Below are 18804 nucleotides of genomic sequence, written 5' to 3'. Positions count from 1 at the left end.
CTCCCTGTGACTATGTGTGCAGCCTTGTGCTGCCATCTGTTGGAGTGTTACAAAACTAGTGTCGAAACTTTTTGATACCATCTCCTACAATGAACAAATATGGCTGTCTCCATATACATATATCATTACAAACTGTACAAAAGATTTTGAAAATTAGAATTACCACATATTGATCACTAATTTACATTCAGAAGATCTCTTCTACATGTACATCTAAAAAAAATCATTGACAAGACTACAGATGTTTTTTTACACATTGATATTAAAATGTTGCCCTATTTGCTCCTTCAGGGATCACAAGATCTTCAAAGTGTATTTATCAGTTGAGAACTCGTACGGTGAAGCCTGGAGGTTCTGTTACCATTTTGTGTTCATACTCCGGTCTGGAGCTGGGTGAAGATAAACAAATCGTTTGGGGGGAGGCAGATGGACATTATTGCGGATCTACCAAGAAGATCCTCTCCCCTCCGGGAGATGATACAGAGAAATATAAAGGAAGACTCTACAGAGAGAAGGATCCTAACAGGAACAGGACAGAATATATCACAATTACAGGACTGGAACCAACAGATGGGCCTACGTTTTGCTGCCTACAGTACAATACTAAATATAAATCTACAATTAGGTGGAATACAGATGGGACTCTTCTGCAATTTACAGGTAAATGTTTATTGAATTACCTTCAACTGCCAAAAACTTTTGGGAAATGTCAGAATCTAAAGGGGGTTCATAAAAGGATGTCATAGACACTCTCTGCAATTCTGTTGGCTGCCACGTTGAAACTGTTGGAGCTTGCAGCTGATCATGTACCCATCAGCCCTCATGCACACTTGACATTTTGATAACGCTGGTAAAGTTAGCTGTGTAAAGTCACGTTAACAACATGAGTTTTTCTGCTTTTCTTAGTGTGTTTGCATTAGCGTCTAGCTGCGTTTTCCCACGTTTTTCCATGTTTGCGTTTTTAGGGGTTTTTTTTTTACCCGAAAACATTTTTTGGGTCAAAAAAAAGTCCAAAAATGCTGGTTTGTGGCGTTTTGGTTTTTTTTCCAAAAAATGTCCCAACCAAAAAACATTGATTACAGTTTATGTGTGTATGGATACATAGGATAACAAGGGATAACCCCCATGGGGGGTTTGCTGGCTGTAGATAAAAATGTAAAAAGCCAAAGACTGCCGCTTTAAAAATGTCCCGTGTGCATGAGGGCTCAAACACAGCAAGGGTCTGCTATAGAATTTGGGGAGATCTCATGCAATTTTTTTTTCTGCACTTAAGGTTCGCAAATACTGGTACCAACCTCCAGCTGTTAAATTGGGAGCAGCGACCTAGTACATGGAGACTCTGTGTCCAATTAACATGCACTGTACTGCCTACATAGGGGTGCACAGGACACTTGTGCATCCCCTTGCGTCAAACACAGCCTTTGCACGGGTGTACACTGAGTCCTCCTGCACAGCGGACATTTTTACAGCGGCTGTTTTTGGCTTTTGACGTTTTTTTCTACAGCCAGTAAACCCCCCCAGCATGTTATCCTATGTGTCCATCCCCGGCAAGTTATCCTATGTGTCCATCCCTGGCATGTTATCCTATGTGTCCATCCCCGGCATGTTCTCCTACGTGTCCATCCCCGGCATGTTATCCTATGTGTCCATCCCCGGCATGTTATCCTATGTGTCCATCCCCGGCATGTTATCCTATGTGTCCATGAAAAACACGGCAAAACGCTATTGCCAAAACGTTGAAAAACTCACGTTTTTAATGTGACTTTAGACAGCTAATGTTACCAGCGTTATCGAAATGCCCCGTGTGTATGGAGACGTAAACGCATAGTTCACTTTTACAAAACAAATGCCTATGCAGGTAAGGGGCGCTGCAGATAAAAAACAAGCTGTACAGCTTTGACCAAAGTTTAATAATGCCCATACTATAGAGGTAGGCCATTTACATACCTCATGAAGCCTGACAGAAAATTTCCTACAGGCACCATGTTCCTGTCCTGCCTTGTTGCTAGGATGTTGCTGAGGCACAAACAGCTGTTACTGTTCACAACCACCATCACAAAAGCAACCTTTTTCTCTGATGCAAACCCCTCACATAGATTTTCTCTTTCTTGATGTAGTAGGCCTGAGCTCAGCGTTGGAGAACGCTGAGCTCAGGCCTTTCATTTTCTTTACAAAGAAACAGGAACCTGCCTTTCCTAAAGAGAGACCAGCAGAATCTATTTCCAGCTGAAACTTAGTACAGCTTAAAGTGGAACTACACTGCCTCTGAGCGCCACAAATCTAAAACGTTATTTAACCCCTCGCCTACAGGGCACTTATACCCCCTTATTTACCAGGCCAATTTTCAGCTTTCAGCCCTGTCACACTTTGAATGACAATTGCGCGGTCATGCAAGATTGTACCCATATGAAATTTTTATCATTTTTTTTCTCACAAATTGAGCTTTCTTTTGGTGGTATTTAATTGCCGCTGGGCACTTTACTTTTTGCGTTATAAACAAAAAAACTGCAAAAAATTTGAAAAAAAAAAAGTTTCTTGTTTTCTATTATAAAATTTTGCAAACAAGTAATTTTTCTCCTTCACTTATGTGTGTTGATGAGGCAGCACTGATGGGCATTGATAGGCGACACTGATAGGAAGCACTAATGAGGTGGCACGGATAGGCGGCACTGATAGGTGGCACTGATAGGCGGCACTGATGATGGATACTGATAGACAGCACTGATTGACACAGCCACTGGGCACTGACTGGCAGCACTGCTGGGCTGCACTGGTGGGCACAGGTGGGTGGCACTGCTGGGCACAGGTGGGTGGCACTGCTGGGCACAGGTGGGTGGCACTGCTGGGTGGCACTGGTGGACACTGCTGGGCACAGGTGGGTGGCACTGCTGGGCAAAGATGGGCGGAACTGGTGGGTGGCACTGCTGGGCACCAATCATCAGGGCACTGATTAGTGCCCTGATGATCGGTGTCGATCGCTGCTCTGACAACTGCAGGTTCTCACCAGTACTTTTCTCACACTCTGACAGCGTGAGCAAAGTGCAGCTGAGAACCGGCAATTGCATTTTGTGTGTCATTGGACACGGCTGATCACGTGGTAAAAGGCAGCTGTGATTGGCCTTTTACCACATCAGTGATCAGCTGTGTCCGTAGGACACAACGATCATGGAGATCGCCGGGGGCGCGCAGGAGAGCGCGTTCTGCGAAGACGTCATATGACGTCCACCGAGAACTGGCCGGCCACAGTGTAGCCGTCATTCGGCTATCTTAGGTCGGCAACTAGCGAACTACGTTTATGTGCAGCAGCCGGGTGGGAGCTTGCACATTCTGAAAGGATATTCCTGTAAGTTTTCTCAGAACGTGAGCTGCACGTGTCCTTAGGGCCATGCAGCGGTACGATCCTGTGATGGCTGTGTCCCTCGGCCATAGCACATCACAGAACAGGGCATGAGAGCCGTGATTGGCCCTTCCAATCACGTGATGTCTGTGTCCAATCACAGCCATCACTGAGTGTAAACAGAGACAAGCGCCTCTGTGTCAGAGCTTCCTGCTGAGCTCAGTAATAGCTCATTTCTGTGGGGGGGGGGGCTGCAGCCTGTGACAGCTCTCGGCATAGCGATTTTAGTGTTCAGCTATGCAGACAACACACAGATTGCAGCCATAAACACACAGTAGACCAAGCACCATCTGTCCCTGTCCAAGTGTCACATCAACATCTGTACCAGTGTCACGTCACATCAACATTTGTACCAGTGCACAAAACATCTGTCACAGGGTACCAGTGTCCAATCAACTTCTGTCACAGTATACCAGTGTCCAATCAACATCTGTCACAGGGTACCAATGTCACATCAACATCTGACACAGGGTACTAGTGTCACATCAACATCTGACACAGGGTACTAGTGTCACATCAACATCTGTCACAGTGTGCCAGTGTCACATCAACATATGTCACAGTATGCCAGTGTCACATCAACATCTGTCACAGGGTACCAATGTCACATCAACATCTGTCACAGTATACTAGTGTCACATCAACATCTGTCACAGTGTACCAGTGTCACATCAACATATGTCACAGTATGCTAGTGTCACATCAACATCTGTCACAGGGTACCAGTGTCACATCAACATCTGTCACAGGGTACCAGTGTCACATCAACATCTGTCACAGTATACTAGTGTCACATCAACATCTGTCACAGTGTACCAGTGCACAGAAGATCTGCAATGGTGTTCCACTGCAATATCAACATCTATCTGTGTCCACCGATGTGCAAACAACATCCGTTACAGTGTACAAGTGCACAAAAACATTTCTGAGGAGCACCTTTGATCACAGCAGCACTTTTTTGGAAGATTAATTAAGCACACAGCACTTTTTCTTCACATTGGATTGGGGACTTATATATACATACATTTATTTTGCACTGCATTGCACTGTATATCATATATTATTTGACAGTATTTTAGGTTGCACGGTTTTGTATATTATACACATTATCATTTGATGACACATTCATTTTTAGTTTGCACATATTCCTTAATTAATTTATCACATTTTAAGTGAACAGCACACTTTTTTTATATGTCACAAAAACATCTGTCAATGTACCAGTGTCCCTCCAATAAATAAATAAAACAATTTTTTAAAGTCCCCCTCCATACTTGTGTGCAGGGGTGGACTGACAACTCATGCCCCCGGGCAATAGTGGATCATTGGCATTGCTGGGAAGCCACTGAACAGCTTCAAAGGTGCCTGACGGTTTCCTAACCATGCCTTCAGGAACCTCAGTAGGCCTGATAATTTGGTTATTGCTGCTCAGCTGAAAAGAGGGGGAATTTAAATATCTACTGAAGCATAGCCTGCATGGAAGTTTGTGACATCTTTAGAAGCTGCTGGGAATGAGAAAGAGGGGGGAAGGGGAGGAGTAGAAGGGGGGTAAAAGAGAGAAGGGGTGAGAGACAGGGTGGGTGAGAGAGAGGGAAGGGTAAAAGAGAGAGGGGGTGAGAGAGGGGTGAGAGAGAGAGAGAGGTAGGAAGTGAGGGGCGAGGTGGGGTGGGGGGTAAGAGAGAGAGGGTGGGGATGAGGGGGGTAAGAGAGTGAGGGTGTGAGAGAGAGAGGAGTGAAATAGAGGGGGGTAAATTAGAGAGGGGGTGGGGGGGAGATGGAGTGTGTGGGAGGTGAGAGAGCGAGAGAGGAAGGTGGGAGAGAGAGGTGGGGGTGAGGGTAGGAGAGAGAGGGGGTGAAAGAGGGTAGTTGGGGTTTGGTTGAGATAGAAAAAGGGGTGTAAAAAGAGGGGGTGAGATAGAGGGGGCAGTAAAAAATAGAAGGGGTGAGAGAGAGAGGCAGTGAGGAGGAATGTTCTGTGTGTGTGTGCCAGGACTGAGCTGTGTACAGTTCCAGGTATCGCAAGGATGGAGGATTACTCACTCATCATTGGCTCCTCCTCTCCTGCTGGAGTGCAAAGGCGAACGCACGCATTAGTCCCACACGCATATGTAAATAGCGATCGCACCGCACACATGAATGTATTGTGTGAATGTTAGAGCAAGAGCAATGATTCTAGCACCAGACCTCAAGCTCCTCTGTAACTCTAAACTGGTAACCTGTAAAGGCTTATAAAGCGTTGTCTATGGAGATTTTTAAATACTGTAGTTTTGCACCATTTCACAAGAGTGCTCAATTTTAAACCATATCTATTTACTCTGAACAACACTATATTTTATAAAAAAATTTAGTTCTATATTGTTGTTGTGTGCAAATATAAATAAAATATATTAAAGTGTATTTTTGCATTAGTGTATAAAATTGCGTTTGAAAAACCGTTGTGCAAATATCATGTGACATAAAAACTTTGAAAACCGACCATTTTATTCTCTAGGGCCTCTGCTAAAAAATATATAATGTTTGGGGGTTTTAAGTTCTAGCAAAAATACTGAAAAAGTGTCAGAAGGCAGCCTGGTCTTAAAGTGGATAATGCCTGAAGGTCCTCCTTGGATGTTGGGCCTCTCAATGTGGCTAGGCTGTGAAAGAGTCTCACACATGTGGAGGAGTAGCAGAATGTGTTTTTGGAGTGTAGTTGCAAGTATGCCTATGCCATGTGTGAGAAATAACTTGTTAATATGACATTTTTGTGGGAAATTAATTCAATTCTTCATTTTCCAAAAGAATTGTGGAAAAAAATAAAACTTGCCATGCCTCTTGTTAAAAACCTTGGACTGTCCAAAAAAGGGTCATATGGGGGGTATTTATACTGTCCTGGCATACTAGGGCCTCAAGAAATGAGATAGGCTGTCAGTACATCAGGTGTGATCAATTTTCAATGACTGGTACCATAGCTTGTAGACTCTTTAATGTGTTCCCAGATCAAATAATATACACTGATTTTAGTTATTTTTTTACCAAATAAATGTAGCAGTATACATTTTTATTAAAACTTATGAAGAAAAATTACTTTTTTTGCTAAATTTTGTAACAGAAACTAAGAAAAAAACACTTTTTTTCAAAATTTGCAGTCTTTTTCCGTTTATTGCGCAAAAAAATAAAAAAAATTGTGATGATTAAATACCACCAAAAGAAAGCTCTGTCTGCCTCAAATAAGTGATAATGATTTCATATGGGCACAGTGTTACATGACTGAGTAATTATCATTCAAAGTTTGACAGTGGTAAAAGCTGAAAATTGGCCAGGGCAGGAAGGGAGTGAAAGTACCCGGTAATGAGGTGGTTAACCACTTGCCTTCTGGAGGATTTGACCCCCTTCATGACCAGGCCATTTTTTGCTATATCACAATTGTGCAGTCATGCAATGCTGTACACAAATTAAATTTATATAATTTTTTCCACAAATAGACCTTTCTTTCGGTGGTATTTGATCCCTACTGGGGTCTTTATTTATTGTGCTATAAACAATATTTTTTACTTATTCCAATAAAAAAAGTATGAATCAAATCTTTTTATTCATTTAGGTCAAAATGTATTCTGCTATATATTTTTGGTTAAAAAAATCCCAATAGGCGTATATTGATTGGTTTGCGTGAAAGTTATAGCGTCTACAAACTATGGGACATACAGTAACCTGGAATTTTTATTTTGTCATTTTTTTTTATACTAGTGTATATATAGTTACATAGTTAGTCTGGCTGAAAAAAAGACAAAAGTCCATCCAGTTCAACCATTAAAATAAAAAAAAATTTCTAATCCTACACCCACAGTTGATCCAGAGGAAGGCAAAAAACCCAGCAAAGCATGATCCAATTTACTTCTGCTGGGGAAAAAAATCCTTCCTGATCCCCCGAGAGGCAATCGGATATTCCCTGGATCAACTTTACCTATAAATGTTATATCCAGTTATATTCTGTGTATCCAAGAAACAATCCAGGACTTTCCTACAGCAATCCACTGAGCTGGCCACAACCAACTCTTGAGGGAGTCTATTCCACATTTTCACAGCTCTTACTGTGAAGAAACCTTTCCGTGTTTGGAGATTAACTAGTTGCCGACCACAGATAGCTGAATGATGGCTACACTGCGGCCGGCCAGTTCTGGGAGGGCGTCATATGATGTCCTCCCAGAACGCGCTCTCCTGCGTGCACCAGGGGGGGCGCACCCGGTGATCTCCATGATCACTGTATCCTAAGGACACAGCTGATCACTGACGTGGTAAAAAGCCAATCACAGCCTTTTACCACGTGATCAGCCGTGTCCAATGACACGCTGATCACAGGGAAATGCAATTGCCGCTTCTCGGCTGCACTTTCTTCACGCTGTCAGAATGTGGGGAACGTACTGCCGAGAACCGGCAGTTGTCAGAGCAAGGATCGGCACCGATCATCAGGGCACTGATGATCAGTGCCCTGATGATCGGTGCCCAGCAGTGCCACCCACCAGTTCCGCCCACCTGTGCTCAGCAGTGCCAACCACATGTGTCACCCACCAGTGCCCAGCAGTGCCACCCACATGTGCCACCCACCAGTGCCCATCTGTGCCACCCACCTGTGTCACCCACCTGTGCCCATCAGTGCCACCCACCAGTGCCCATCAGTGCAGCCCAGCAGTTGTGCCAGTCAGTGCCCAGCAGTTGCGCCCGGCGAAAAAAATTTCATATGGGTACAACCTTGCATGACCGCACAATTGTCATTCAAAGTGCGACAGCACTGAAAGCTGAAAATTGGCCTGGCAAAGAAGGGGGTATAAGTGCCCTGTAGGCAAGTGGTTACATTTCTTTTCCTCCAGACGTAAAGAGTGCCCCCTTGTCCTCTGTGATGACAGTTTGGCAGCGATCAGTGATTTATAGCAGGACTGTAAAAGTACGGAAATCAATCTGACACTTACTGACACTTTGTGGGAACCAGTGACACTAATAGAGTGATCAGTGCTAATAATATACACTGTCACTGTACTAATGAGACTGGCTGAGAAGGGGTTACCATCTAGGGTTGATCAAAGGGTTAAGTGTGTGCCTAACAGTGCTTTGTGTGTACTTTTACTAGTGAATAAGCCGGTATTTATTCCCTTGTTTGCAGAGAAACAAAAATTGGCTGATAGGGAAGAGCTCGGTGTTGTTTACATACACAGACTTCTGTCCTGTCAGCCTCTTTGCTGATCACTGCATGCCTGCTGATCGGCTTGTGCTGTGTCTAACCACACCACAGACAGGGCGGTAGGTGACATGCATGTGCCCCCTACCTGGAAGAGTTGGATGACATACTAGGTATGTGATCCAGAGCAGGAGAGCAGCCTTGCTGCTGCACGTGTAAGTGATGCAGTTAGCAAGTGGTTAATTCATTTTTAATATTTAAGTCAAACTTACCCACCAACCCATGTCTCCATGCTTTATTTTGCTGATCAATCACTTTGAAAAACACCCTCTAGCAGTTCTGTCAGTGGCCTTCTTAAGTAAGGGCAGATAATTCATGTAGCATTTACTTCCTGGAATCCATCTGCATTTAGCTTAGACATGCAGGCAGGAAGGTGTGCTTAGCTGAGAAAACCCCTCTCCCCTTCTTGAAGACTCCTGGGATGTATGACATCATTTGCCTAGGCAAAGAAACTAGGAAATAAGTAAAGAAATGTAAAAAACAACAACAAAAAAACATTAAAACAAGCAAATACAATGTACCTTCCGATCTATTCACTAATGCTGGCAGCATGAGGATTAAACATAGACAATGTTGTCTGAGAGAGTGAAGGTCTGCTTTTAGGAGGTGTCATTGCTATTGATCTTTTGCACGTGTATATTCAGCTTAAACTCTACAGCAAAATGGATCTTCCTTCTTTCTTTCTTTCTTTCTCTCTTTCTTTCCTTCTTTCTCTCTTTCTTTCTTTCTTTCTTTCCCTCTTTCTTTCCTTCTTTCTTTCTTTCCCTCTTTCTTTCTTTCCCTCTTTCTTTCTTTCTTTCTTTCTTTCCCTCTTTCCCTCTTTCTTTCTTTCCCTCTTTCTTTCTTTCCCTCTTTCTTTCCCTCTTTCTTTCTTTCTTTCCCTCCCTCTTTCTTTCCCTTTTCTTATCTACATAAATAAAGCCTGCCATATACCGCTCAAATTTCATAATATTTTTAATAAACTGGCCAAATTTGTAAGCAGTGGCAGTGTCTAGTACAGTGATTTCCAGCTTTCAGGGCATCAGCCAGGTATGGTGTATACATAGCTACATTGGTCCAAGCTGGATCAATGTAACTATGTATAAAATAAAAGGATCTATTGTTAAGCAATTCATATCAAGCTTTTACATTGTGTTAATAAAACATGATCTTAAAGCAGAACTCTGGATAGAAACTTCTTTACATGTCCTTGTTGCTAATTTCCTGCCTTCACTGAATGTCATTCCCCCTCTGGTTCACTCAGTAGTCCCCATTCATCCTCTCCTTAATACAGTGCAGTCGTCCTGTCCCCTTCGCAGAAATAGCCTATCCATTTTTTAATCACCCTGAAAACCCATCTTTTCAGGGAAGCCTACCCCACCCTCACTTAACAGCCGATCTCCTCCGCTCTCCCCACCACTCCATCCCCCACAGCCACTTCATCCTGTACCACTATCCCCCCCCCTCCTAGAATGTAAGCTCGAAAGAGCAGGGCCCTCGATCCCCTCGTGTATTGTATTGTTACTGTCTTGTCTCATGTTCTGTCCCCCTCGCTATTGTACAGCGCTGAGCAAACCCTTTGGCGCTATATAAATACTGTATTATAATAATAATAATAATCAAACGTTAATACTCTTTCTTTTCCCTTTTCTTTTCTTTTTTCTTTTCTTTTCTTTCTTTTCACACTTTCTTTGTTCAGATACAGAATACGTCACTCAGCTGGATGAACTGATGGCTGTTTCAGGTGAAGAGGTCATCATCCCGTGTTATTACTCCAAGGACACCACGAAGATTACATTTGTAGGCTGGTATAGTGCAGACGGAGCAACTGACCTATGTGGTCATACACCCGTACTCCAAACACATGGATCACATCAAGAGGGCCGGTACTCTCTGGTCAATTTCACCCAAGACGTCTCGCTGCGTATTCATAATATTCATCTAAATGATCATCAAAGTTATTGCTGCTTTGTCTCTACCGCACAAAAATCGCTGCCAAGCAAACAGATAACAAGGCTGATCATTGCAGGTAAACCATAGCATACATTGTACTATGTATGAAAATGATAGAGAATGCCATTGCTGACCATCCCATCAATCTTTCAATTCTAGCGCCCCCACTGTTATGATGAGCCATTGGAGTCAGTATTTTTGGAGTCACTAAACCAGAATAGATACACCGGTGAGATAAGTCAGAAGGCCTCATCTACACACTGTACATGTAAAGCTGGCCGTCCACAGCTTTCAGAGGATTCTTGAAAAATTGGCCAAATTTGGAGCAGTGGCCGTGTCTAGTGCAATGATTTTGTCACGTACCTGGTTGGGGAGCCTGATGTGGATAGGAGGCGTCCTCTTACTACTCCCGCTTGGAGCCCCTGATAGTGGGAACAGAGGGCACAGAGCCAGGAGTGGCACGAGTGCCGGGTAGGTCTTGAGTTGGCGGCAGGTAGGTGAAGACCCAGGAGATCTGGATGCAGGCCAGGTGCGGATGCAGGAACGTAGTGCAGCAGCAGGCAGGTATGGTGGCAATCAGGATGCAGACTGGGAACGGACACAGGAGTGTGGATGCGGCAGCAGGCAGGTATGGCAGTGACCGGGACGAAGGCCGGGTGCAGGACCGTGGGTGCAGCAGCAGGTAAGTATGGCAGTGACCAGGATGTAGACTGGGAACGGAAACAGGAGCGTGGATGCGGCAGCAGGTAAGTATGGCAGTAATCAGGATACAAGCCAGGTGCAGATACAGGTAAGTAGGTGCAGCAGAGTCAGTCAAGCCAGGTCAGGATCAATCGAACAAATCAAGTACAAGGAAGCAGGCAAGCGGATAGTCAGGGATAAGCCGGGGTCGGTGCAGGCAGAGTTCTTTCTTAGTCAGGTCAGATCAGGATACAGGCAACAGGATCAGGTATGGAGTGCAGAACATTATAGACCAGAAGGCATTGATTACACGGTATTGCAGGTTTAAATAGCCCGCCTTGCGGTGACATGTACGCTACTGCGCATGGGCGCACTCGCACTATCCTGCACATACACACTCGTACTGCTGCTGCCCGAGGAGATCCAGCGGACGGCTGCATGGAGGGATCCATGACAGATTTCCAGCTTACAGGAGCATTGACCGGGTATGGTATATACATACTGTAGTTACATTGGTCCAAGCTGGGTCAATCTAACTATGTATAAAATATCCATGCCTGAAATGTATTTTTTAAGTGATCCATATCAAGCTTTCACATTGTGGCAATAAAGCTTTCTCTTAAGAATCTTATCTTCTTAAGAGAGAGTTTTATTAACGCACAGTGGCTAAATGGTTAGCACTTCCATCTGGCAGTACTAGGGTCGTTGGATCGAATCCCAATCACAGTACCTCCTGCCTGGAGTTTCTACTGTATGTTCTCCCTGTACCTGTGTGGGTTTCTTACCACACTCCAAAGACATGCTGGTAGGTTATTTGATCCTGTCTAAATTGGCCCTAGTATGTGTATGTACAGTGAGGAACAGAAATATTTGAACACCCTGCGATTTTGCAAGTTCTCCCACTTAGAAATCATGGAGGGGTCTGACATTCACATTGTAGGTGCATTCCCACTCTGAGAGACAGAATTTAAAAACAAAATTCAGGAAATCCCATTGTATGATTTGTAAAGAATGTATTTGTCTTGCACTGCTGAACAGAAGTATTTGAACACCTGAGAAGATCCGTGTTAATATTTGGTACAGAAGCCTTTGTTTGCAATTACAGAGGTCAGACGTGTCCTGTAGTTCCTGACCAGGTTTGCACTGCAACAGGGATTTTGGCCGACTCCTCCACACAGATCTCCTCTAGATCTGTCAGGTTTCGGGGCTGTCGCTGAGCAACACCAAGTTTCAGCTCCCTCCAAAGACGTTCTATTGGATTTAGGTCTGGAGACTTGCTAGGCCACTCCAGAACCTTGATATGCTTCTTACGGAGCCCCCTCCTTGGTTATCCTGGCTGTGTGCTTCGGGTCGTTGTCATGTTGGAAGACCCAGCCACAACCCATCTTCAATGCTCTGACTGAGGGAAGGAGGTTGTTGCTCAAAATCTCACAATACGGCGAGAGGAACGCGCGGAGCAAAGGTAAGTAAATTGACACAGGGGGGACTTGGTGACTTAATATGGGGGGTGAATTAATATGGGGAATGAATTACTATATGGGGGATGAATTACTATGGGGGATGAATTACTATATGGGGGATGAATTACTATATGGGGGATGAATTACTATGGGGGATGAATTACTATATGGGGGATGAATTACTATATGGGGGATGAATTACTATAGGGGGGATGAATTACTATGGGGGATGAATTAATATGGGGAATGAATTACTATATGGGGGATGAATTACTATATGGGGGATGAATTACTATGGGGGATGAATTACTATATGGGGGATTAATTACTATGGGGGATGAATTACTATGGGGGATGAATTACTATATGGGGGATTAATTACTATGGGGGATGAATTACTATGGGGGATGAATTACTATATGGGGGGTGAATTACTATGGGGGATGAATTACTATGGGGGATTAATTACTATGGGGGATGAATTACTATATGGGGGATTAATTACTATGGGGGATGAATTACTATGGGGGGATGAATTACTATGGGGGGATGAATTACTATGGGGGATGAATTACTATGGGGGATGAATTACTATGGGGAATGAATTACTATATGGGGGATGAATTACTATATGGGGGATGAATTACTATGGGGGATGAATTACTATGGGGGATGAATTACTATATGGGGGATGAATTACTATGGGGGATGAATTACTATGGGGGATGAATTACTATATGGGGGATTAATTACTATGGGGGATGAAATACTATGGGGGATGAATTACTATGGGGATGAATTACTATATGGGGGATGAATTACTATGGGGGATGAATTACTATAGGGGGGGTGAATTACTATAGGGGGGATGAATTACTATGGGGGATGAATTAATATGGGGGATGAATTACTATGGGGGATGAATTACTATGGGGGATGAATTACTATATGGGGGATTAATTACTATGGGGGATGAATTACTATGGGGGATGAATTACTATATGGGGGATGAATTACTATGGGGGATGAATTACTATGGGGGATGAATTACTATATGGGGGATGAATTACTATGGGGGGATGAATTACTATATGGGGGATGAATTACTATGGGGGATGAATTACTATGGGGGATGAATTACTATATGGGGGATGAATTACTATATGGGGGATGAATTACTATGGGGGATGAATTACTATATGGGGGATTAATTACTATATGGGGGATGAATTACTATGGGGGATGAATTACTATATGGGGGATTAATTACTATGCTTACTATGGGGGAATATTACTATACTTACTATGGATGACACATACACATACACCCATTGCGGCCCTCAAGTCAAAAAGTTTGCCCACCCCTGCTCTAGAGTAAGCAGTAAGTCATAGAAACATTTTCATCCTGTCTACATGCCTCACCCTCAGCTGCACATCATTGCCAGTAGTGATTAACCATGCCTATGACTGTGTGATGCGCAGAGTGACAATGCAGAGGCATGATTGGGGGAAAGTTGTCATCCTATAACAGGAAGTGAAACAACAAGGACTTTTTAACAGGATTACCAGGTTTTATCCAAATAAAAGCTGCAGATTCAGAAGTAAAAAAACATTTGGCTGAAATATCATTAGTGTGTGATTGGATTTAAAGGATAAGTTCATCTTTAGTAACATGTTATATGTTACACTTGTTACTATACATTAGTGGCCATCCCCCCTGATCCTAGACCCCTTATGATATTGAGCAGACATTCTTCTTCCCACACCCACTGTCACAATCTAAAAAAAAGCCTCTGTGTGGGGGCTCCGCCCGCACAGTTGCGTCATTCATGACATATTAATTACACAGGTTCTGGGGCTGATTAAGGTGTTAAATTAACTCTTATTGCCTTATCTGCATTAAATTAGTCTCAGAACCTGTGCTATTTATATGTGTTCAGTTTTAAAAGGGTGAAGTGGCAACCCTAGTCACTGGTGATACACATCATACAACTTTTCAACAGAAAGCCCGTACATAGGTACAGGCAGAAGGCTGTAGGCCATGTCTGCAGGTGCCTGACATTTCAACCGTAGTCTCAGGGACATATTTGCTGTGAGGCAAACAAGCCATTTGCCTAGGGTGGCACTTTTCACACTGACACTAATGATGGGAATAGTGCCCCATTGGAGGAATAGTGCCCCATCATTGGTGTCAGTGGGAGGAATAGTGCCACATCATTGGTGTCAGTGGGAGGAATAGTGCCCCATCATTGGTGTCAGTGGGAGGAATAGTGCCCCATCATTGGTATCAGTGGGAGGAATAGTGCCCCATCATTGGTGTCAGTGGGAGGAATAGTGCCCCATCATTGGTATCAGTGGGAGGAATAGTGCCCCATCATTGGTGTCAGTGGGAGGAATAGTGCCCCATCATTGGTATCAGTGGGAGGAATAGTGCCCCATCATTGGTATCAGTGGGAGGAATAGTGCCACATCATTGGTGTCAGTGGGAGGAATAGTGTCCCATCATTGGTATCAGTGGGAGGAATAGTGCCCCATCATTGGTGTCAGTGAGAGGAATAGCGCCTCATCACTGATGTTAGTGAGAGGAACAGTGCCCCATCATTGGTGTCAGTGGGAGGAATAGCGCCTCATCATTGGTGTCAGTGGGAGGAATAGCGCCTCATCACTGATGTTAGTGAGAGGAACAGTGCCCCATCATTGGTGTCAGTGGGAGGAATAGCGCCTCATCATTGGTGTTAGTGGGAGAAACAGTGCCCCATCATTGATGTCAGTGGAAGGAATAGTGCCCCATCATTGGGGTCAATGGGAGGAATAGTGCCCCATCATTGGTATCAGTGGGAGGAATAGTGCCCCATCACTGGTGTCAGTGGGAGGAATATGACCTCATCATTGGTGTCAGTGGGAGGAACAGTGCCCCATCATTGGTGTCACTGGGAGGAATAGTGCCCCATTATTGGTGTCAGTAGGAGGAATAGGGCCTCATCATTATTGTCAGTAGGAGGAATAGTGCCCCATCATTTGTGCCAGTGGGAGGAATAGTGCCCATCATTGGTATCAGTGGGAGGAATAGTGTCCCATCGTTGGTATCAGTGGGATGAATAGTGCCCCGTCATTGGTGTCAGTGGGAGGAATAGTGCCCCATCATTGGTGTCAGTAGGAGGAATAGCGCCTCATCATTGGTGCCAGTGGGAGGAATAGCGTCCCACTGTTGTTGTCAATGGGAGAAATAGCACCCCATTGTTGTCAGTGGGCGGAGCTCTAACAGGAAGAGATGGAGCCTAAAGACGAAGGGGTGGATCTTAAACAGGAAGAAATGGGGCAAATTTAGATGCAGGCGGGGTGCCCCATTTTAGTCTTGCCTAGGGCAGCACAAAACCAAAATACACTACTGCGTGGTCTGCTGATGGTGGGTGCAATGCTCTGCAAGCTCCTAAGAAACAAATTAATAAATGCACATTTTTTTACCTGCAAAGCATGCACATTTATTATTATTTTTTTTAAAGGTGAACTTATCCTTTAAATCTGATTTTAAACAAAGTGTCAGACACCCTGGTCTATTTGGAATACATAGGCACACACAGCAAGATATAAGTGTACAAGGCCACTCAACAACTAGAACAGCCTTTCTTGACCTTTTTAGGGTGGAGGACCCCTTGAAATAACTTTCTGTTCTCATAGAAACTCTGCTAATAATTACTATATCTACACTGTACATTGCTGCGATGGTCACTGGAGAGAATGCGCCTTACATGTGTGGTCATTAGGAACATTCCTCTTACAGAAGACTAAGAGGATCATTGTTGTCAGTAGATAATTATCTCTGAGGAAGAAGTTGCTCATTGCTGAAGGAATCCCTTTCAACCTCTGGAGGAACCCTAGAGATCTATGGAACCCTGGCTGAGAAAAGCATATCTAGAGATTAGATCCTGTTATGTGAACCCAGGGCTGGATTTTGTTGTTTCATATATGTGGATTGGTTTATTTCTTCAACTTTTTCTTCTAGATTACCAACCATCCTGGAATCAGCCAGCTAATGAAATCCCAGTACAAGAAGGACATTCAGTGATACTTACCTGCTCCTACACCCTTCCTAGTGGTCAGTATACAGAGAGAGATGTTGTGCGGGTCAATGTATACTGGAGGGTGGGGAATGTAACCGGACCGTACGCCTACCACCCCTACCGGGAAATGGTTCATTCTGCATATAGACATCGGACAAACATAACAGGAATGACTGATCTAATGATAAAAGAAGTGACTAAGGCAGACAATACTTCATTTCACTGCTTTGTGGTGATCAAACTCTGTGCAGGTGACAACCAATATGAAGATGAAATTCAGTATGGAGGAGGAACCAGACTAATCATCAGTGGTAAAGGTAAGGGGCTCCTAGCTCCGTATTTATCATTTCATTGTATGTTTGGTGCCAGTAAATAAAACTGAACTCAAAATCCCGATCTTTTTCCACTTCCAACTCCCATGTGGGTGGTCTGCAGAGAGACTGTACCCACCCACAAAGGGAGCGGTGACATCAGCCCTTCACCTTCAGTAACTACACGTGGAGGTTGAATGGCTGGGAGCCATTTCTCCATAGTGAGAAAACAGGGCTGCAATAATACATGAAAAATAGGGGGCATACTAAGGGAATGGAAAACATGGAGGAACAAACTGTAAAATGATTGTAGAGGTAAAATTATTATTTTTTAAATAACAAACACGTTATACTTACCTGCTCTATGCAATGGTTTTGCAAAGAACGGCCATGAGGTTCATATTTATCACTTCTTTATACACTATATTGCCAAAAGTATTGGGACGCTTGCCTTTACATGCATATGAACTTTAATGGCACCCCAGTCTTAGTCCGTAGGGTTCAATATTGAGTTGGCCCTGCCCTTTGCAGCTATAACAGCTTCAACTCTTCTGGGAAGGCCGTCCACAAGGTTTAGGAGGGTGTCTATGGGAAGGTTGGACCATTCTTCCAGAAGCACATTTGTCAGGTCAGGCACTGATGTCGGAGAAGGAGGCCTGGATCGCAGTCTCCGCTCTAATTCATCCCATTCATCCCATCCATCCGAGAAGTGTGATTGGTCACTCCAGAGCACACATCTCCACTGCTCTAGAGTCCAGTTCATCTGACGCTTTGCATTGCACTTGGTGATGTATGGCTGGGATGTAGCTGCTCGGCCATGGAAACCCATTCCATGAAGCTCTCTACACACTGTTGTTGGGCTCATCTGAAGGCCACACCAAGTTTGGAGGTCTTTAGCTATTGACTCTGCAGACAGTTAGCGACATCTGCGCACTGTGCGCTTCAGCATGCGCTGACCCCTCTTGGTGGTTGGTGGCTGAGTTGCTGTTGTTCCCAGTTGCTTCCACTTTGTTATAATCCCACTAACAGTTGACCGTGGAATATTTAGTAGCCAGGAAATGTCACGGATGGACTTATTGCACAGGTGACAACCTATCACAGGACCACGTTTGGAGTCACTGAGCTCCTGAGAGCGACCCATTCTTTCACCAATGTTTGTAGAAGCAGTCTGCATGCCTAGGGGCTTGATTGTATACACCTGTGTCCATGGAGGGGATTGAAACATCTGAATCCAATGATTTGGAGGGCGGATCCAATACTTTTGGCAATATAGCGTATGTCTGGTGCCAGGAATTAAGGGTCACTGTACAAAGAATTTCCTAACATTACTTTTTAGTGTTTATAAAGGTGTCAGCAGGATTGTTTTAAAGTTAAACTAAAAGCTGCTTTTGGTCAGTGTTGTTTTAATTTTTTTTTCGTATTTGTAAATATAGTGTTACACTGTATTTATGAATGAAGTTGCAAAGCTATTTGTAGGTTTTATTCATATGAAGCCTCTTTCAGTAACCCTGAAGCCCAAAGCTGGACTCTGCTGGAAAAAAAAAACGAAAGCCAAATCCAGCAGACTACATCAGGTAGGACTGGCGCAATATGAGGGAAGTCCTTGGTGAGGTACACCAAAGGTGTCTAAATAAAATCTTTTTGGTGCGCCTTCTACAATAGTGGTCTCCAAACTGTGTCCCAGGGGCCAGATGTGGCCCTTTGCTTGCCTTTATCAGGCCCTTGGGGCACTATTCCATCCACTGCTACAAGG

General features: G+C 44.0%; 1 protein-coding gene across 1 annotated transcript in view; it reads left to right on the top strand.

Moving 5' to 3' along the window:
• The window catches only part of LOC149436680 (uncharacterized), a 48656-nt gene that overhangs the window by 4832 nt on the left and 25020 nt on the right, over positions 1–18804 (top strand). Inside the window, exons 2-4 of the mRNA XM_089661582.1 lie at positions 292–660; positions 10285–10614; positions 16683–17057. Coding sequence (XP_089517708.1) covers positions 292–660; positions 10285–10614; positions 16683–17057 — 1074 coding nt within the window. The remainder of the gene's footprint in view (positions 1–291; positions 661–10284; positions 10615–16682; positions 17058–18804) is intronic.

This window comes from Staurois parvus, unplaced genomic scaffold, assembly GCF_062004578.1.
Source record: "Staurois parvus isolate SC_StPar_1 unplaced genomic scaffold, SC_StPar_1.0 ptg001352l, whole genome shotgun sequence".
Lineage (NCBI taxonomy): Eukaryota > Metazoa > Chordata > Amphibia > Anura > Ranidae > Staurois > Staurois parvus.
This window is presented reverse-complemented; position numbering and strand designations above follow the sequence as displayed.